General features: G+C 53.9%; 1 protein-coding gene across 1 annotated transcript; it reads left to right on the plus strand.

Annotated features, from left to right (window-relative positions):
• Nucleotides 1-735: 735 nt before the first annotated feature.
• Nucleotides 736-20047, plus strand: Kash5 (KASH domain containing 5). The gene is given in 21 exon segments (XM_036198714.1): nucleotides 736-742; nucleotides 1822-1959; nucleotides 5498-5602; nucleotides 5934-6120; nucleotides 6428-6492; nucleotides 7634-7700; nucleotides 7920-8028; nucleotides 8030-8082; nucleotides 8441-8558; nucleotides 8766-8816; nucleotides 13786-13863; nucleotides 14142-14198; nucleotides 14442-14501; nucleotides 14875-14939; nucleotides 15092-15179; nucleotides 15577-15675; nucleotides 16613-16671; nucleotides 18268-18343; nucleotides 19311-19375; nucleotides 19456-19578; nucleotides 19678-20047. Coding segments are annotated over 21 exon segments (1812 nt in total). The 3' UTR covers nucleotides 19820-20047.
• Nucleotides 20048-21679: the final 1632 nt, after the last annotated feature.

Genomic DNA, 21679 nt, shown 5'->3' on the forward strand with positions numbered 1-21679 from the left:
AGAGTTCAAGAGATCCTTTCCCCTTGGCCCTTTTCTTCCTGCTGTGTTCCTGGAAGTCTCTGGAAACATGTTCCTTCCCCTAGTGCCTTCTGAAAGCCTCTGGGCTGGACAACAGGAGGATCTCTACAAGCTGAAGACAGATTCAGAAAGCCCTCTGAAGCTATGTAATAAGACCCTGTCTCCAGAAGCCAAATAATAATGTCTCCAGAAATGTGCAGCTAGTGGAATACAGGCAAAGCAGTGTTGGCTGCATTTCATGAGAAAAAGAGAGGCAAGCAGGTGGAAACCCGAACCTTCTCTGACCCTGGCCCCAGGTGCCTTCTCGGCCTCAGAGGCACTGTTGCCTAGCACCTGGGGCAGTTGCTGATGATGCCTCCTTTTCTCTTGAAAGTGACCCTTGTTTTTGTTTTTGTTAGTTTGCTTGCTTGCTTGTTTTTGTTTTAAAGACCGGGCCTCTCTGTGCAGCCCTGGCTGTCCTGGATTTGCTCTGTAGCCCAGGCTGGTCTCGAATTTATAGAGATCCACATGTCTCTGCCTCCCGAGTGCCGGGATTAAAGGCGTGCACCACCGCCATGTTGCAAAAGTGGCCCTTATTTTGACTGACCTGGCTGTAATCGAAGTAGCACAGTCAGGGTGCAGAGGAAGAGGCCCAGGTCCACAAGGGTCTGTGAGAACCCAGGGAGCAGCAGGCGGGGCCGGGGGTGGGGTGGGGTGATATGCAGAGTTCCTATGGCCATGGAGGGTAAGGGACGTGGAGATTACTGATGGAGAGGAAAAATGGTTCGTGGTTAAGAGCACTTGCTCTGTGTCACCTTGATGGCTCACGCCTCTAATCTGGAACAGGTTCTGAGTTCAAAGCTGAGCTCGTCTTCATGGCAAATTCTAGGCCAGTAAGGGCTATAAAAGAGAGACCTTTTTTGTTTAAAAAAAAAAAAAAATCAAAAACTCTGAAACACTACTCTTGCAAATGACCCAGTTTCATTCCCAGCACCCACATGGCAGCTCACAACCATTTGTAACTCCAGTTCCAAGAGATCTGATGCCTCCTATAGTATCTGACACTCATGTGGTAAATACACGTGCAGACAAAACACTCACACATAAAATGAAAATGAGTTTACTAGTGAGGGACTGGTAAGGTTCAGCAGCAGAGCACTTGCCTAGCATTCACCAATGAGAGGTTGACAGTGTGGCTTAGTGAGGAAGGCATGTGGACACAGGCGAGCGAGCTGAGTGGTGGGAGTGTGGGAGCCTGCTCAGCTTGCTGTTCAGCCCCAGAAGGAGTGAGAGGCTTCTCTAGACTACGAGAGACACAAAGGCAAGGAGAGTCCCAGACAGAGCACAGCAGGCGCAGCAGGCACTTTGCAAAATGCAATGCAGAGTAGAGTTGCTAGAAGACTTAGCATGATGTGGGGAGAAAGCAGCCCGCCAGGCCACACCATGCCTCTGTTACTAGACCCAAGCGGCCTTGCCCCGGGGACATCGTGGCCAAGCAGGTCAGCTCTGCAGTCTGTGGGAGGAGGCTGGGCCATGGACCCAGAGAGAACCTAAGTCAGAAGGGCTCAAGGTGCAGTCACAGGGATGGTGACTTGGTAGGCTGTGGGAGAAGCGAGGTGGCCACACCCTCCTGCCTCCCCCTTTGATCCTCTGCCTGTTCTGCAGTCCTCAGGTTGCCATCCCATACCTCAAATCCATAAAACCAGGTTGGAGTTGGGATGGGGCTGGCAAACAGGTTCTGAGAAGCCGGAGGGCCTGGGGCAGAGATGGAGCAGTTAGAATGTGGCTAGTCTGAGGAAGCTATCACTCTGTCTGTCCTTCTAGGACCTATCTGGACAGACTATTCCTTTCCAAACCCTCCTGGCCGTGGAGGGAAGGTGAGGGCCTCACCAGCAGCAACAGAGAAACAGGAGTGGTCCATGGAGCAGCCAGAGGACCCAGCGAGTGGTTCTGCTGCACAAAGTAGGTGTCTGCTTGGAATAGGAGGAAGAGGGAGCTGTGGGTCAGGCTGGGAGCAGGAGGGCTGGCCAGGCAGGGTGGGCAGAAGCAGATGGTGGTGGATGAGTGTCAGCTGTGTGCTTGCCACGTGTCTGTCCCCTTGTCCTCCTCTCTGGCGGGCTGTTGGGGACTCTGCACACGGTATCATCCACACCTCCACACTCTTCCCACTAACTGCCTGTGTTCAGCTCGTGGTCCAGTGATAGCTCTTACTGTGGCTAAAACAGGTGCCCTGGCCCTCTCTCCCTTCCTGCTGTACTTCTCTTCCCAATGCTGGCGTCTGTCTGTCTGTCTGTCACCTGCTTAGTGTAAGACTGAGCATGGCTCCACAGACCCATTCCACTCTTGCTGCTGCTCCCGATGTGTGTGTGCGCGTGCGTGTGCGCGCGCGCGTGTGCACCCACGCACAGGAGACGGACTCCAGGGCTTTGTGTGTGCTAGGCAACCAATCACCACTGAGCTGTGTCCCCATCTCTCGGTTTTGTTTTTGTTTTTTGAGACAAGGTCTGGCTTTGAACTTTCATTCCTCCTACCTCTGCTTCTCAAGTGTTGAGATTACATGTGTGCTGCGCCAGACCCAGCTCACATATGTAACTTTTAATCTTTTAAAAGAAAAAAGCTGGCAAGGGGTTCATACCTGTAGTCCTGGAACTGAGGAGCTAAGGCAAGAAGATAGAAAGTTCAAGGCCAAATCAAGCAGGTGATACTGACTGATTTAACTCTGTACATATACAAACTGTTTTCTATGTTAAGCAGCATAAAAACATGTTGAGTTTTCAGACATCTTTGAGAACTAGTGTGTGGTGCTTCAGACTAACAAAACACACCGTTCCATCTTGGCCTGTTCAAGTGCAGTCAGCCTCTGCCCACTGGAGCTGCTCCCTCAGCAATGCCTGCTTCTTGTGGAAGCTTGGTGCCTGTGGGCAGATGTAGACACGTCAGTGTGGGAGCCAGCACACATCAGCTCAGGGAGGAAGATACTGGCTAGCCAACTATCTTCTGTGGGCAGCCTGTGTCTGTCTCTGCCCTACCTCAGCAACTCTGTTCCCTAATCATCTCTCTCTACTCTCCCCTCACCTCATCTCTGATCTCTCTCTCTCCATCTCCTGAGGATGTGCTAACAGGGAGAGCCAGTCTAATTAAGAAGCTCTTGCCTCTAATAGGCAATGCGGGTCATTTGTAGGAGTATCCTGCCTTCCAGGCTCCTGGGTGTTCACAGCTTTGCTCAAGCCTGAGATGGGCACTTCAGCCTCGGGAGTAAACCTCTACAAACAGGAGGATTTGAGAGACAGACAGACACCAGCATGCTAGGACTAGAAGGCTGCCTGGCTTGGGGGGAGTGACTGCCATCTAAACCTTGCCTGCACCAGCAGAGGGCGTGTGGCCACCAGGAACTATGATCATAGCCGGTCAACTGAGACTGGCCCAGGAAAGAGAACTCACCCACAGGAAAAGCAAGGATTGAAAGACAGGGGTAGTGAAGGAGAGAGAAGGAAAAGATAGAGGATGGGCGTATGGAGGAACACAGGACAGAGGCTAGACATATGAGAGAGGTTGGGGAAGACGTGGGAGAAAGATCCCGAAAGAAAAGTAGAGCTGGGCAGTGGTGGCGCATACCTTTAATCCTAGCAGAGGCAGGTGGATCTCTGAGAGTTCAAGGCCAGCCTGATCTACACAGTGAATTCCAGGACAGCTAAGGCTACACAGAGAAACCGTGTCTCAAAATAACAAAAAAGAAAAGGAAAACCAAAGGCAGAGCTGGGAAGTGAAGGAGGAAGGCGAGGGCAGAAACGGCGTCTCTTGGGAAGGGACTATGTAGCAGTGGCCTTACTGGGCCACAGAATCCTCCTTTGTAACACAGGAGGACAAAGGGCAGTGGACCAGCAGCAGTCCACCTTCCCTAGCTAACCTGGGCTCCAGGGCCTCACATGGGGCAAGGACAGTCCGGGTCACTGGTGCACTAGGTCAGGGAAGTAAGAAAGAGTGAGAAAGGGGCTCTTGTGCTAGGAGGCAGCTGTGGCAGCTTCTGATGCGCCTGCCTCAGACTCACCTTTAGGATCAGCAGCAGCCGTGGTCTGATGCTCATAAGTGCCTGTACTATGGCCAAGCAGGGCCCACCCACATTTTACCCCATTCTTCTCTAGGAGGGAGGTAGCTTTCCTAAAGGGACACTGCTGAGGCTCAGAGCTTGCTGGTGGTGTGGAGCAGGTTGCTCACTTCATCTCCAGCTCAGACTCTAACCCTGCAGCCATGTGCAGTGGGCATTTATCTCAGCAAGCCAGGCCAATGAGAGGTGTGAACGCCACCTCTAGCTTGGAGAGGCTCTATGGCATGGAGATTATTGAGTGCCTGCTATATTCAGGCAATGTGGATATAGCTGAAGACCAAAAGATCCCAGAAGACCTGGTTGGGGATTTAGCTCAGTGGTAGAGCGCTTGCCTAGCAAGCGCAGGCCCTGGGTTTGATCCTCAGCTCTGGCAAAAAAAAAAAAAAAAAAAAGATCCCAGAAGACAGGCACATAGGCACAATACACAGTGGATCTGAGCTGGGTGAGAGCTGGAGAGCTGCCCCCCTATACACACATACACACACACACACACACACACACACACACATGCACGCACCACATATACATATATGCATGTACACACATACATAGACACGCTACGCATATCGCACTACACTACGTATTGCACTACACAGTACACACACACATACTGAACATATCACACATGCACACATACTTACACCCCACATGCATGCATGCACACCCATCTTCACACATGGGGGCAGAGCAGCCCTCTGGGTCCTCTTGGAGGGGGATTTTACTGGCATGGAAACAGACCTCCCAAAGAAGAGTCTTGCCACAGACCTGCTGTGGTGCTGCTGACTCAGGGGAGTCTGATGGGAGGCTCAGCTCCTAACCAGTCCCCTGCTGCCCCCTGCTTAGACAGTCCCCTCCCTCCTCTTCCTCTTGGTGCTGGCCTGTGCTCCTCCGGCTCTGATGACGCCACGCTGGGGATGGAGACATGAGACCTGGTCCCTGGGGTAACTGGAGGAAGGCTGCAGCGGGCGGGATCGATGTAGGCTGCCCACGCCTTATCGGATTGTTCCTTGCTCCTGGGCCACCTTCATCCTGGCTTTTCCCAGAATCCCCTTCTTTGCTTTTCTCAAGCCTGGGGCCCTCTGCCTGTAGTCTGGGAGGTTGGAGAAAGGAGGAGATGAGGGTCATCTCAGAGCTCATTAATGACTCCTGAGCCCATTGGATACAAAACGTTAGACAGACAGCAGGGCCACTTCCTGGCCTGAGAGATAGGACCCACTTGTGAGCAGTGACTCAAAACCCTCATATTGCCACCTTACTGGAAGCCCCTGCTGTCCTTCACGAGTCCCAACAATAGACAGCTCTAAATAAATTAGCTCCCAACTCAGCAGAGACTGGATATTAGGCAACAAGGCCCTGGTGCCCCCTCACACAGGGCGGGCCCTCTTTTCTCTACAGTGTACCTCTGGGAGCAGCCTGAGGAACTGAATTCAGGACCACTGCTCAGCCTAGAGGAACAAATTCTTAACTCTACATTTGAAGCCTGTGACCCTCACAAGACAGGTGGGGGCTGGGGAGCCACAGGGAGGGCTGGGCTAGGGCCCTCCTTAGAGGTCCTACAGGAACAGAAAGATGGCATGGGGATGGGGATGGAGTAGGAAGGGCGTAAGGCCCTGGAGGGAGTTAGCCTCTGGCCTGGTACAGCAGTGGGTACTGCCCTGGCTCATCCTCTTTGGTTCACTCTGAGATGGACTGAAAATTTGACTCCAGGGAGGAACTTTCCCAGGTAGGTCCCTCTGCATGCTGTGGGGCAGGCATGTCACCAACCATTGATGACAGACACTGTTCCCAAGCCATTGTCCAGTCCAGTCCTCCCCACCATGCTCTGTCCCAGGCACTGTGGCTGTAGCTCACCTCCTGGCCTACCTGGAGGCTGTGACAGGACGGGGCCCCCAGGATGTGCGCCTCCAAACACTGGCCCGAAGCTTGGACCCCTATGGGGAGGGTGCTGGAGCCACTGTGGAGTTGGGCACCTTTCTGGTGGTCATGCGGGACTGGATTGCTGCCTGTCAATTGCATGGGTGAGTCCTACACCAACATCCTCCCACCTGGGAAGCCTTTCAAGTTTGCTCAGCAGCCAGTACCAGTTAGGTCCAGGCACTCCATGGGGTTGGCTTGCAAAGATGAGTGAGAAGATCTGGAGGGTAAAGGGCCTTGGATGATGGTGCAGGGGTCCAGGAGACAGAGCTAGAAAGGACTGTCGGTGGGAAGGGCTGCTCTTCACAGCCCATAGAACCACACTCACTCACTGCCCTCCCCTCTACAACCCAGACCCTGCAGGCACAGGTCCTGGCTGCAGGGGACCTGAGCCTCTTGCCTTTGATACAGGGGATTAGAGCAGGCAGAGGAGACCGCCTTCCGGGGAGCCCTGGCTTCTCCACACCTGCCATCTGGTGAGCCTATTTATAGAAGCAGAGGGGGGGGCAGGAGTCAGCGAAGGGGGGGCGTAGCAGGGACCTCTCATCTGCCCGCTCCACACAGCAAGGGCTAAAGAGACAACTGGGGCCTTTGCTCAGCCTGCAGCTGTGGTGGCTTCTGGGACAGTCCCCTCATCCTGGACTTTGGGGTCAGGTTTTCCATCCCCTCTTCCACGCTCCGGCCCTAGTGTAGAGGCTGAGGAGACTGCAGCTTCCTGGCTCTCCTACACTGTGGAAATCTTCCCACGGCACAGGGCAGTCTTGGCCTGCCAGGCTCCTCTTGGCCCTGCCCCCATGCACACCTCTGACACCTGCTTGCTTTGCCTTGAGAACAGGCATCTGCCCAACTATATCCCAGCCTCATGCTAGGGTGCTGGGTGCCCAGGACCTCACACCTTAGAGATGTACCACTAAAAAGTGACCACACAGAACCCAGACTGAAGCTCTCTTGACGTCCTCTTTTTTATGTTTGTTTTGGGTTTAGGTCGGGTTTGTTGTTGCTGTTTTCTTTCCTTTATTATTCTTTCTGAGACAGGGTTTCTCTGTAGCCCTGGCTGTCCTGGAGCTCACTGTGTAGACCAGGCTGGTCTCGAACTCACAGAGATCACCCGCCTCTGCCTCCCAGCTGTTGGGATTACAGGTGTGCACCACCACACCCAGCTCTTGGCATTCCCTTGAACCCTGAGGCTTCTTCAGTCTTGGGGGCCAGGGAGGACTGTGAGCAGCAGAGGGTGGCCAGGTCAGGAAAGGAGGCAGAGGCTGGGGAGCGCCCAGGGAGAGGAAGGTAGTGTGAGGGTGGGTGCGGTGGGAACAGTCTAAGTGGCTGAGCTCCAGCAGACACGACAGACCCGTGGTGATGAGAGCCTGAAGACTTAGGGAGGCTGGGAACAGGAGAGGGGCTTGGGGAAATGGCTTCTTCTGAAGACCTGGCTGAGCTCCAGATAAGCATGAGCAAGTAGCCTATGTATGTAATAAGAGTAATTCAGCTCAGGGAACCCCAGAGCTACACGTGGAAAAACTGGGAGGCCAGAGTCCTGGGAAAATCCCAGGGTCCTTGGATACCCCAACTTTTAAAGTCACCAAAGAGTCCAACCTTCTTTTGTCTGTCCCTTTCCAGCATGCCCAGAAGCCGAGGAGCCAGCCAACTTAGAGAGCTTTGGAGGAGAAGACCCCAGGCCTGAGGGGTGCCTGTCTTCCCCATCCCTATCCCACTCCATTTTCTCCAGCCTTTCCGGGGTCTGGGAGTGGGGAGATGGATGTTCTTTGGCTCGGGAGAGCCTTGGAGTTTGCTTCTGATCTGTCGTATAGGAACCCTTTCCCTAGCTGCCAGCACTGCTCTACCTAGGGAGCTGGGGAAGGTGGGAGCAGGGCAGGGTTGGTGACCAGGCCCTTGCTGCCCTCAGGCCTGCCACAGCTGAGCTGCTGAGCAGCCTAGAGGACCTGGAGCTCAGCAACCGGCGCCTTGCTGGCGAGAATGCCAAGCTGCAGCACAGCGTGGAGACTGCTGAGGAGGGGCTCCGCTCGCCTAGGGGCGGAGATCGCAGCCCTGCGCAAGCAATTGCGCAGGTGAGGGCCTGTGTCTTCCCCCTGCGCCGCAGGTACAGGCAGGCACTCTGCTGCCCAGGCCTGCCTTCCACTTCCTTCTATCTGGGTCTTGTCTTCTGGCCTTTGGGTTCAGTCTGACTGACTCCTTCCAGTTTTTGCTCTAGTTCTCTTCCTCTACCCTCTTTCTGTCTTTGCTGTGTGGCCCCATGCTTCCTTCCTCAGGTGAGAAGGAACACTGTCTCCCTCCCACACTGCATGCCCCCTTGTCCCTTTCTCTCTGATCCTTGTGCCCCTTGGCCTAGCTTATGTATGGTCATAGTCTAGGATGTTTTGCTCTACTTCTCGGCCTGCTTCCTCTCACATCTGTGTCACCCATCAGCACCCAGCAGGCCCTGCAGGCGGCCAAGGCTTTGGATGAGGAGCTAGAAGACCTGAAGACTCTGGCCAAGACCCTGGAAGAGCAGAATCGCAGCCTAATGGCCCAGGCACGGCACACAGTGAGTGCTGGCAGGGCAGCAAAAGGGCAGAGGTGAAGGGGCAAAGGTTACCTGACTTCCAGGTCCTGTTCACCCCACACTCCCCAGTCCCTCATGAGCACTCCTCAGCCCAGCTCTCCAGTGATAGAGGCCCTAACTGCATTCCTGGGCCAGGGAGGGTGAGGGGCAGGGACTGGGACCAATTCTGTGCTCTCTGGGCTGGGCCAGGAGAAGGAGCAGCAGCACCTGGTAGCTGAGGTGGAGACACTGCAGGAGGAGGTAAGCTGAGGTCCACCCACCTTCACGGGTTCCAGGCCGGGGGGGGGGGGGGAGCAGCATCCCACAGGCTGTAGTAGCCCCTGGGTTCATGTTGAGGCCCTGGCCAGTTCTTCCCTTGTGCATTGTGGTACCCCCACCATCAGGGGAGCCAGCCAGTGGCTGTACCTCATAGGGTAGTGTGAGGTTTAAACCAGACGTCTAGAAAGTTCCTAACTCAAGGGAGGATATATAGGGTGTACACAGTAAAATCCAGCAAACTGGCATAGTGCTCCATGCCTGTCATCCCAGTACTTGGGAGTCTGAAAAAAATGTCACTTATCATTATTTATATCAGTATATTGTGTGTGGCTTTGATCCCTGGCAATGTAAATTAAACTGCAAAAACTTATAAAAGTCACCCCCAGGAGCATGACCCCCGGAGCCACAGACCTTCAGTCCTTTCCCTTCTGAGCTTTGGTTTCTGGTTTTCGTTTTGATGGTGCTAGAGATGGAGCTCTGGGCCTTGGGCGTGCTGGGCAAGCAGCCATCAGGCCTGGGTGTTCTTCAGGAGCCAGCAGGAGTTTGCACAGTTGGGTTGTGATAACAGTGAAGGGATGGTGTTTACCTGAGGCTAGCCCTACACTCCAGACCTATTTAAGTCCCTGTTTGCTCCAGGTTGTTGTCCACATTGAAATCCATCGAGTATTAATGATGTCCACACCACCCCTCTTCCCCCAAGGTGGCAGATCAGTTGCAGATCCATGACAGGTTTACATCCCAGGCAGCATTGGTCCTCTGCTGTCCTTACACATAGACAACTTTTGTTCCCTCTACTTGCCTTCAAATCTGGGCTTGCTCTACCTGCTGGTGCTTGGATGCCTGTCTCCTCTCCTGGGCTATGGCTTTAGCTCAGACTCCGGGAGTCAGCCACGGGATCTGGCTGCTTTTCTGTGAAGGCGCACAGCTGCACCTGTGTAGTCTACCTCTGCTGCCCTGCGGCAGTTCGGAGTGAGCTGCGAGGGAAGCTCATTCAGAATCAGGTGTTCCATGGTTCCGAGGTTCCCCTCCTTGCCAGTCAGGGCCAGGGCCTCTGAGCCATCCTCTGGCTTTCCAGCCCCAGCTTGAAGTTCTCTGCCTGTGGGTCCCCAGCTCCAATCCTGGCTCTCTGCCCTGTGTCTCTTCTTCACTGTTCTGTGGCTCCTTGTGAACTGGTTCCCTTCCAAGGTAATGGGGGTCCCACTGGAGTGTGTTTGCACTGGTTCACTGTTCCGTGGCTCTTTGTGAACTGGTTCCCTTCCAAGGTAATGGGGGTCCCACTGAAGCCTGCACTCAGTCAGGGAAACATCTTGTGGAATAGTTTTAAAGAGTGTTTTGCTTGTATGTATGTCTGTGCACAGAAGGAGTGTTAGTTCCAGAAGAGGGCATGGGGTCTTCTGGAACTGGAGTCGCCATGGTTGTGAGCCACCATGTGGTTACTGGGAAGTGAACCTGGCTCCGCTGGAAGAACAGCTAGTGCTCTTAACTACTGAGCCATCTCTCCAGCCCCCAGACTTTTTTTTTTTTTTTTTTTTTTTTTTAAGAATGAAGGAGATCAGCCAGGAGGTGGTAGTGCATGCCTTTAATCCCAGCAGAGGCAGGCAGATCTCTGTGAGTTTGAGGCCACCCTGGTCTACAGAGCGAGATCCAGGACAGGCACCAAAACTACACAGAGAGACCCTGTCCCGAAAAACATAAATAAATAAATAAATAAATAAATAAATAAATAAATAAATAAATAAAAAGAATGAAGGAGATCTAATCCCAGCACTTGGGAGGCAGACGCAGAGGTGGGCAGATCTCTGTGACTTCAAGGCTAGCCTGGCCTAAATAGTGAGTTCCAGGACAGAGTTATGTAGGGGAGACAGAAAATGAAGGAGACCTCTCCCCAGGGCTCATCACAGCTCCCAGGCACCCAGCTGGGATGGTTCTCCTGCTCCCTGATTCTGTAGGACCAGTAGGCTACAACATGCCTGCTCCAGGGGAACATGGGCCATTTCTGCCCAGAGCAGTTTCTGGTGGCTCTTTTCTTAATTCTATTGATTGATTGATTGATTGATTTATATGTATGAGTACTCTGCATGTATGACTGCAGGCCAGAAGAGAGCATTAGATCTCATTACAGATGGTTGTGAGCCACCATGTGGGTGCTGGGAATTGAACTCAGGACCTCTGGAAGAGCAGAAACTGCTCTTAACCTCTGAGCCATCTCTCCAGCCCTGGCTTTTTTTTTTTTTTTTTTTTTTTTCCTTAAGAGAGAGTATGCTGAGAATGGAACCCAGAGTCTTACATGTGTTAGGCAAGCAACACAGAGCCACACCCCAGCCCTGGTTGTTTGTTTGATTGTTTGTTTTGGTTTTGGTTTTTGGGTTTTTTTTTGTTTGTTTGTTTGTTTTTTTTTTTTTTTTGAGACAGGGTTTCTCTGTGGAGCTTTGCACCTGTCCTGGATCTCAATCTGTAGACCAGGCTGGCCTGGAACTCACAGAAATCCTCCTGCCTCTGCCTCCCCAGTGCTGGGATTAAAGGCCTGTGCTACCACCGCCAGAGTCTTACATGTGTTAGGCAAGCAACACAGAGCCACACCCCAGCCCTGGTTGTTTGTTTGATTGTTTGTTTTGGTTTTGGTTTTTGGGTTTTTTTTGTTTTTTTTTTTTTTTTTTTTTTGAGACAGGGTTTCTCTGTGGAGCTTTGCACCTGTCCTGGATCTCAATCTGTAGACCAGGCTGGCCTGGAACTCACAGAGATCCTCCTGCCTCTGCCTCCCCAGTGCTGGGATTAAAGGCGTGCGCCACCACCTCCGCAGCAGGCAATCCTGGGTTTTTGGTAACAGTGTTTCACTGAGTATATAGGCTCGCTTTGAACTCTTGGTTCTGCCTTAGCCAGGTGAGGTCTGGGACAAGCTCCTCCATACCCATACTCCATACTCACGGCAGCTTTTTTTCCTGCTTGTGGCCTCATAGTCACAGATGGCTCAAGGCAGGTGGGGAGGCACCACCCCCTCATACACATACTCCTGCCTCTCTGCGTCATTTCAACAGCCATCTCCACCACATCATTGACTGGGGAGGATCCTGGGAGGATGTGGAGCACAGCCAGTCAGCCAGGAGTTAGGGTAGCTGCTCCTTGAGCAGTCAGGTTTCCTTGTCACTGCTCCCAGGGCATGGGATGTAGCGGGCAGGAGTCAGCCCCAGGAACAGACCCCCACACCTCTGCCTCCTGCCCCAGGCCTATATGTGCCCTGCAGAGGAACTTCCTAGGCTCCATAGCTGGAGCTATTTTCAGCTGCTTGCTGGCCTTCTGCAGCTACCCACTGAGATGTAGAAATTGGGATCTCAGGTTACAGCAGGGCCTGGTAGAGTAATGGGACACTCAGCTCCAAAGGTCTGGCTGCTGGCTGAATCCCAAAACCTCACAGCTGGTGCTTCTGCAGGAGGCTGCAGGGTGCTTTTTGGGTCCCACCAGGTGGACAGGTGTTGACACAGCACTCCCAGCTGCCCTTCCTCTGCCCTTCACCCAGAGAGGCACTGATGACCTGGAGCAGGAACAAGGTTGGAGACCACAAGAGCTGGAGACCACAAGAGCTGGCCTCTGTCTCCTAGGCTCTGGAGAAGGATGAGGTTTGCTGGACTTAGGTGCCTGGGACATTGGACATATAATTTATTCTTTTTTTTTTTTTTTTTTTTTTTTTTTTGAGACAAAGTTTCTCCATATAACAGTCCTGGTTGTCCTGGAACTCACTCTGTAGATCAGTCTGCCCCCAAACGCACAGAGATCCCCCTGTGCTGGGATTAAAGGCATGTGCCACTGCCGCCCAGCTGAATTGTCATATTCTTTTGTTTATAATTTTTGAGACAAGATCTTGTTATGTAGCCCAGGCTACCCTGGTACTTAAAGCAATCCTCCTATCTCAGCTTTCCTGGTGCTGAGATGATAGGTGTCTTTCCTCACAGCCAGCTTTGGGCCATTTTATTCTTAGGTCACCCTGGGCAGCTGTTGTGGATGACTTTTCCCAACCTCACTGCCTCCCCTTGGAAGGTTCAGGCCGGCCACCACCTCTGCATCAAGCCCTGCAGCTGCCCCCCATCCAGCTTGGGCTAAGCGTTATCTGCTTATCCCTTGTCTCTGCTTCTGGCCCTGTGCACCTTGTGGCTAGAGTGCCACCCCTTCTCACATGTATTTTGTCACCCAGGGCTTCATCTGGCCCCGAGAAGAGGCTGAGTATTAGAGGTGGGGCTGGGCATCACAGATTACGGTTTTGCTAAAGGAAATAAGTTGTTGTGAGTATGTAAACACTAGGGCTGTTCCTGGGAAAATGGGAGATCTGATTTAAAATAACTGAGTTAGACAGGAAAGCAAAAGATATGGAGAAAAGAAGAAACCAAAATATAATTATTGCAACTGGGCATGATTAGGTGTGGTGGTCCATACCTGCTGAAGCAGGATGATCACAAGTTCAAAGCCAGCCCAAGCTAAGCTATATATTGATATTGTGCGTGCCTGTGTGTGTGTGTGTGTGTGTGTGTGTGTGTGTGTGTGTGTGTTCTGGGCTCATTATACTTTGTTTTAGTTTTGTATGTCAGGAAACATGAGCTTCTTTAAACATCTATAACCGTTCATCTCTACCATTTCTATCTGGAGCATGCCAGGCACTGCTGACTGCTCCAAGTGTCCGCACTCATTAACATCAGAGCCATGTGATCTAGAACAAATTACTCAATCCCTCTTTGCCTGAGCTGCCTTTGTCTTTAAAATTGGGAAGAGAAATGCAGTCTCACGTGCAAAGTGCTTGGAAGTTATTATTCGCTTATCTAACTCACAGGCCCATGAAATCCTGTACCACCTTAGCAGTAGGAACCGGTACAGAGGAATTCCAGCTGAGGTCTCCACGGGGCGGTGGATGTCAGCTGTTAGCATTAGCAGTGTTGGCTGGTGAACAAGGCTGTTCTCCCTCCAGAATGGGAAGCTGCTAGCAGAGCGAGATGGAGTGAAGAGGCGGAGTGAGGAGCTGGCCGCAGAGAAAGATGCTTTGAAGGTGCAGCATTTGTCTAGGCTGGAAGACTGCTCCCCTCCCCGCATCCACGTCAGCACTGCAGCTGCTGAGAACAGGCTCTCGCATCAGAATCCATATGCCTTCGGGGCTGCTGGGCAGCTCAGCTGGAGTCCCCTTCAGAGCAGCTGACACCCATGGGTGTCACTGGAGGCTGAGGGGAGACTGGCGGGGACCTGGTGGGGGCAGTAGGAGGCTGAGGGGAGGTGTGGGGGTTTGCTGGGAGGCTGGGTGAAGAGATGTATAGGCTCCTTCCTTGGCAGCGGCAGCTCTGTGAGTGTGAACAACTCATTTGCCAGCGTGAAGCCATCCTCTCAGAGGTGAGGGCCAGGGAGGGGACAGACCTGCCCTTAGCATGCCTTCCTAGCCCCTGCCTGTGTGGCAGGAGCCCACCCAGCTCTGAGCCCTGGGCAAGCAACCCAGAGAAGCCGCCTCAGGTCACAGTGTGGCCTGCAGGGTCTGGAAGTGTCTCTGCTCCAGGCTTTCCCAACTCAGCCAGCTCCCACTTCAGCATCCTTAGACATGAGTCTTAGGGGACTGACCGCTGGCTCTATGTTCCCCAGCGTACCCGCCATGCAGAGAGTCTGGCCCAGACTCTGGAGGAGTACAGAACCACCACCCAGGTAACAAGTGTCCATCTTTATGGGGTCTCAGTGTCTGCTGCTTCCCTCCCAGACAGACCTTTTCACTCTCTGCCCCTCCTTCCTCACTCTGCATCCCACAACACTCATCTCTGGGAGCTCCTGTCCCCTCCCTGGGCAGAGTCTGCCTGGGTGTCTCCATCCTCTGTTTTCTGAGTCTGCCACCTTAGAAGAGTCTCCTCTGCCTTTGTGATGTTCCTGGTTGTGCCTTATGCTCTGGGCTCCTGTGCTCTCTTAGTCTTTGGGAGTTTCTGCCACTGCTTCTTCATCCTGGGCCCTTGGCAGTATGTGTCAGGGAAGAAAAGACCAAGGTATGTGGCTCTCTACCGGGGCCCATGCTCTGCCTTCCTTGCAGGAATTAAGGCAAGAAATCTCGAACCTGGAGGAGCAGTTGAGTCTGAGCCAGGAGGGCCCAGAGCAGTGAGTGGATAGTCAGAGGGGGACAGGGATGAGTCACGGGGGAGGGCAGATTAAGTGGATGGTCAGGATGAAAGGGGCAGGAGGGGGCTGGGCCACAGGGTGAAGTCTGCAGACTGTGGTCCAAAAGATAGGCCCCCCCTCTGTGTGGCCAGGTTACTGGAAGGGGCTGAGGCAGGAAGAGGAGGCTGGATCATGGCACTGCCCCCATCACTGGACTTGGAGATTCAGGCTATCCGGCAGGTATGCTCTGCTTCCGTGGAATGTTCTGGAGGACACCAAGGCAGAAACCCCACGTGTCCCTGTGCAGACTCTCACTTCTTTGGCCCACAGTCCCAGAGGTCTGGGAACTTGGTACTTGGTGACTCCAGCTCACACTGCTTACAGAGCAGCACCTCCCAGTCACCTGCCCTTCTCCAGCTTGCTCTGCCTCAGCACTAGCCCTGAAAACTCCTCTGTGGCCATGTTCCTTAACATCTACCCATCTATGGTCCCATTACCTATTTCCTCCACACTGTACCACACCTCCTACCTATCAGCATGTCCGAGCCCCGCACCTGCGCCTCCCTCCACCTTGGTCCTGCCTGGGGCCCTACCTTGCTCTGGCCCTCCCAGGTTTAGATGCAGCGTCTATTTCCAGGAACAGGATGCATCAGGTGCTGGCCTCTCCAGTCCTCTGTGTGGAGTGTGGCAGTGGGAGGAGGCTGAGTTTCCTGCTGAGGACCCTGATAGGAGACAGGTAAGCAGAGGGGGTCTCCGAGCCACAGAAGTCCAGAGGCCCCCAAGAGGATTTTCGATCCCACTGACTCTCTTGCTGTGCCATCTACTCCTTGAGCTTAACAGAGGGCCTGCTGAATGCTAAGGGTGCAGCCCCAGCCAACAGGACACACCCCTGCCCTCAAGGGACTGGCAAACTCATACTGCCCTGTAGAAATCCTGTCATGATTCCCTTATTTACAATTGTGCATATTGTAGAAGACATGAAGTGTCTTTAAGAAAAGCTGCTGGGCAGTGGTGGTGTATGCCCTTTAATCCCAGCCCTGAGGAGGCAGAGGCAGGAGGATCTCTGGGTTGGAGGCCAGCCTGGTCTACATAGCGAGTTCCAGGACAGCCAGGGCAACATAGATACTTTAAAATATATATAATATATATGGCAAGGCGGTCACACAGCTTTATCTCAGCTCCCAGGATGTAGAAGCAGAAAGAGTTCAAGGCCATCTTCTGCTTTATAGTGAACTCATACCAGCTTGGGCAACATGAGACACTGTCACAACAAATAACAATAACCAGAAGTTAGTGGAGTTGGTAACTGAGGTCGTAGGTACAAAGGAGACATCTCCAGAGAATAGGCCCTGGCTCTGGGCTGAGACCCCCAGAGGGAAGTGGGGAGAGTACTGAGCCCCCTCTTGGCACAGGCTGGTGGATGGGAGCATCCTGGGAACACTGACCTCTAATCCTCAGAAGGAGCTAGGTAGATGTCCATCACCAGTGTCCATGGCATATACGGCTTTTCCTGGGTGCTGGGAGGGACCCACAGAAGGTTTAGAAGCTTGTGTCCCTGGGGCCATCTATTTGAGTCTGGCCCTCAGATAGAGGGTGCCTGGCTGGAGCTGGGTCAGAAACTCAGAAGTTCCTGGTGCGAAGAGTTAAGGAGACCAAACCTTAATGTTCTACAGAGAAACTTCCAGAGAGAGCCAGTGCATGCTCTAGAAGGAAACCAAACACCACCCTTAAGGTAAGGAATAGGTGACAGAGCCCTCCCCGTGTCACAAGTAGTGTGGGTTCTGGCTGTTAGAGGATAAGGACCAACGGCGTCCTGCTAGAGTCAACAGACCTCTCCTCCATTCCTCAATCTTTGGCTGCCTCAGAACCCTGGACCTGTGAGCAAAGGGAGGTTTTGGCCTGGCCCTGCCCTCAGCACATTCTAATCCTGACAATTTTAAGAGGAGATGGGCACCTGGACCCCAGGGAGTCTTTCAGGAGCTGTGGGGGCACCCCAAGAACCAGGCTGGATGGTACAGGTTTGGAGTTGTTACTCTACAAGGAACCAGAGATGCAGGAACAAGGCTGATAGGAGCCTTGAGGGAGCTCAGCCAGGGGAGGCCCTGCAGGCTCCAGAACTAACCTTGGGCACCCATTCCTTGAGGGGCTGGTATGAGCCTCCATGGGTCCTGGAGTCCAGCTCTGTGACTGGTGGGAGTGTGTTTTGAGGCCTTACTCAGGCTTTGAATAGGATGGAAAGCACTGGACGTCTGGTCACAAGCGCCCTCAGCTTCCTGTGGTGCTCCCCTCCTACAGACTTCTGCTGTCACAGCTAATGAGGCCCTACACAACCTCTAATTGGACTTGCCTGGGCAGAGCTGAGATTGGGCTGCCTGGGTGCTCTGAGCAGGGTGACCTGCTACGTCATGGGAATGGAGGGAGGAAGGACGGCACTGCTACCAGCACATTTCCAGGATAGCACTCGGCCCACTGTCCTCTAGGAAGCAGAGGACTAGGGGGACAAACACTGGCACCCAAGATAGGATGAGCTGGGGCCTGACCTCAAGGGGCCTGGGACTGAACAACCCACATGAGCATTACAGGGGATTACACAGCAGTCAGTGTGAAGTGGGACTGGGCTGGGAGCAGCTATGTCCCTGCAGCTGCTGGCTCCATGGCAGCTGCAGGGCTAGATCCCTGATCCTTGGGCATAGGCGGGAGCAGGGACACCTGGTCCCTGAAACATAGGCTTGGGGAAACGGGCTAGCATACCTAGAGAAGTTGTTTGGACATAAGAGAGCCCAAATAGTGAGGTCTCAGGGCTGAGAGAGGGGAGGGTTATCCCAGTCTCTAACAAGACCTGAACGACCAAGGCTAAGAAAATGTCATAGCACCCCCAACAGGGGTGCCTAGAGTTCATACACCCTGGCGTCTCTGGTATGGGGGTAAAGCAGGGAGCCTTGTTTCTGCCTGGGAACCAGCTGGAAAGGGACAAGTAGGAAGGCTTAGGTCAAGGGATTCTGAGATTTGAGGGATGTGTGTGTCACAAATTCCAAGATTCAAATTTTTTAAATCTCTGAAAAGCATACACAGAGCCGGGCGGTGGTGGCGCACGCCTTTAACCCCAGCACTCAGGAGGCAGAGCCAGGCAGATCTCTGTGAGTTTGAGGCCAGCCTGGGCTACAGAGTGAGTTCCAGGAAAGACGCAAAGCTACACAGAGAAACCCTGCCTGGGGGGGAAAAACATACACAGGAGCCACCATCAAACCCTGAGGTCCACTGTGTCTACAGCTCCTGGTGGGATAGAGAACTAGGGAGGTGGGGTGTCCAGTGACTTTGTTTGCTATAGGTTGTCGAGAAGACAGGAAGACGAGGAAGACGAGGAAGACGAGGAAGACGAGGAAGACGAGGAGAGCTTGGTCTTGGTAGGCCATACCTAGCACCCTTCCAACCCCTGAAAGCTGAGGGCTAGTGCCAGCCCCTCCCCTCCAGCTTGAACTCAAGAACGGTCAGGAGATAACAAGGCCCTCAGAGCAGCTAATGAGAGGTGGGGTGGGAATGGAAAGGGGGGGCTGGAGACAATTGGCAGCCAGGATGTCCCCAGAGAGCCCAACCACATACATACAGGCTGCAGTCCTCACATTCTGAGCCTGGATCCTCACAGGTATGGCTACACCTCCAACTGTGTCACAAACTCCCACATACTCCCACTCACCAAAGATCTAGTAGCCTCAATGATCTGGCCAAACTGTTTGGGCCTGGACTCCTCCACTCTTCTCTGTGGCAGGACAAAGTGGAGGTCTCAGGCCAGCTCTTCTTTCTCAAGGGGAGGTAAAGGAACTTGAAAGATGGGTCCAGGGTCTGCTGAGGAGTGCAGGGCAGGCTCTGGAGACCTCACCAGCCTTGTCACACTGCACCCTTCACTGCGGGAATCCAGCTCCTTTCCTCTGCTCTCAGATCAGGGCCAGGCCATGTGGGTGCAGGACCTAGCAGTTGGGAGTGACCTGCTAGTCGGTTTATCATTGTCACGCTCATTATATTTGAAGCAGATGTGGGCATGTGAAGCCCTGACTGGCACCGAGGTCCCAGAGAGAGAGGAGTGGTAACAGGCTTCCAGAGCCTTCAGGAATTGGCTGGCATATGTGCCCAGCACAGGAACAGGCACCTGTAAACCATTGCCCTTGGAGCTATCAACTTAGAGAATCAGGAGGTGGGAAAGAGCACTGACTACTATGTGGGCACTGTTCTGGCTCTGCCTTCTTTCCCAGTCAGTCAGCCTCAGTCAGCCCTGTGAAGTGACATGTGGCCTCGTGTGTATAGTCTGCATCCAGGGTGCTGCCGAAAAAACTGCAGATTGTGTGAGTTGGTGTGTTTTGTCCTTTCTCCTCCCAGGTTGACCCTTCCATCCCTCTGGAAACCCCTCACCATGAGCTTGCCCCCGGAAGCTCTCCTGAGAGGTAAAGGGACATATGGGCACTGGAAAGAGACTTAGGACAGACCAGGTCTAGCAATAATGCCCTTCCCATCTGCTTTCCAGTTGTCGAGATGTGCCAGAGGTTCAACAAGCCCTCATGCCTGTGGTGAGAGAGCTGGTGCCAGTCAAGAAGGCCTGGGCCCAGCACTGCCTTCGTGCCCGTCCCCAGCACTCCCCAGGGCTCAGGTGTGCCCTTCAGGTGTCTCCAGAAGTGGGTGGGGTGCCACATGTTGGTGAGACCAATCTCCCTGGGGCCACCTTCAGTCTCGCCCGCCTCCCCTCCAGAGTCAGCCAGCACCCACTGGTACCCACACCCATCTTGAGCCTGCTGCTGCTGCTGCTGCTGTCCATCCTGCTGCTCAGCCAGTCCCCGACGCCCTCGTTACCACACCTGCAGCTCTACTACCTACAGCCCCCGCCAGTGTGAGGCATCCTTCCCAGCAGACGCCACACTCCATGCCACCATTGTGCCTCGTCTGTCACTGACTCAGTCAGAACACCGGGCCCACATCCTTAAGTTGTTTTTATTTGACCATGACCTCTCCTGGCTTTCTCCTGTTTTCTTAACAATAGCAAATCATGCAGTAATGACATCAGCACAGGATGATTTCCTCACCAAACAAGTTCCAGGGAGGAGGGCAACTGGACCTCAGCTGAGTCACGGTGGGACCAAAGGTCCCTAGGCTTTCTCCATCCTCTGCTGTTTTGAGGCTGCTACTGCGGCTTCCTCATCACAGTGCAGGGCTGGGGAGAGCGGGCTGCCCCGAATTGTGTCTGTGTGGTGGGCTCTTTGCTCCAGGGGAGGCAGTAGACTAGGGTGGGCCCCTCTGCACTGCCAGTGCACCGCCTGGACAGTCAGGGTGTTTCTGAACAGGCAAGCCAGAGGATTCTCTGACAGATCCTCATTGGCAACTCTACAAAACATGGGGCCACACAAGACCACTGGCTTGCAGACCTCTGATCCCTCGAGTTGCCAGAGTGCTGTGAAGGGGCCTCTGAACCGTAAGGGCTCCATACCAGGATCATGCTTCCAGTAACGCCAGCTGCACCCTCCGCTTCCCTCAGTTTTCCCTCATCAACACTGGCTCCATGATTTGCAAAGACGGGCAAGTGGGGTGCAGTCTGAAAACACCCTCCCACACCCCCACGCATTCAGTTTCGAGAGGCGGCGCAGGTGGCAGACAGGCAGCAGGGGAGGCTTTAAGGTCAGCTGGACAGCCCAGCCGTGGGAAGGAGACCCTAGTCTGGAGATCAGGGAAAGCAGGCTGGCAGCCAGGGCGGGCTCTGCGAGTGAAATGCAGGGCTGGCCGAGCCCCAGCCCAAAAGCTGTTCCCAGGGCCCAGGAGAGGGCTGAGAAGGGCAGGCCCAGCCACTCGGGAACAAGACCCGCCGCCAGGAGGTCTGAGCGAATCCACGCGGGAGGACAGACCTGAACTGGCCTGAAGGTGGAGGGAGCCCCGGGAGGAGGGTTGTGTGAGGGGGTCAGGGAAGGGCAGAGGAGGGAGTTTGGAGAAACGTGAGCTCTTTTGGCCGCACCCTGAGTCCTAAGGCGAAGCAGCCAGGTGTGGTCTGCTGGAGAGAGCCGTCAAAACTCAGATTTCAGGACAAAGGCTGCGGGCGCCGCCTCCTAACTGTTTCTGACCGTAGCCTGGGCTTCGCAGCAGCAAGCAGCAGCTCCGCCCTCACGGCGTAAAGGCCAATGAGGACTCGGTCCGCCTCCAGGAAATGCAAATTGAGGAAGGCGGCCTTTTCGACCCTCTGTAGGCCAATCAGGTCGCGGTCCGCTCGCCCCGCGTGCTCGCAGAATCGACAAATGTCGCTGGGGGCGGGCACTCCGGGAGCTGCGGGCTTTGATTGGTTACCTGCTCCTGCGCCCAGGACTGTGCGAACTCCTCCGAACTCTTGGAGACCTCCAAGGGCGGATAAACAAAAGGCCCAGAGAGGTTAAGACACTCCGCCCCCTGGCGTGGTGTGCACGCCTTATAGAAGCAGACGGGTCTCTCTGAGTTCGAGCCTAGCCTGGTCTACAAAATGAGTTCCTGAACAACCAGGATTTATACAGAGAAACCATGTAAACCATGTCTTGAAAAGCCGGGATGGGGGGAGGAAGGCGGGGAGCGGAACCTGACCCAGCCGAGCAGTGGTGACAGTCACTTTTAACCCCAGCACTCGGGAGGCAGAGGCTGGTGGATCTCTGAATTCGAAGGCAGTCTGGTCTACAGAGTGAGTTCCAGGACAGCCAGAGCTACACAGAGAAACCCTGTCTCGAGGGAAAAAGCGGAAAACC

Source organism: Onychomys torridus, chromosome 1 (genome assembly GCF_903995425.1).
Source record: "Onychomys torridus chromosome 1, mOncTor1.1, whole genome shotgun sequence".
Classification (NCBI taxonomy): Eukaryota; Metazoa; Chordata; class Mammalia; order Rodentia; family Cricetidae; genus Onychomys; species Onychomys torridus.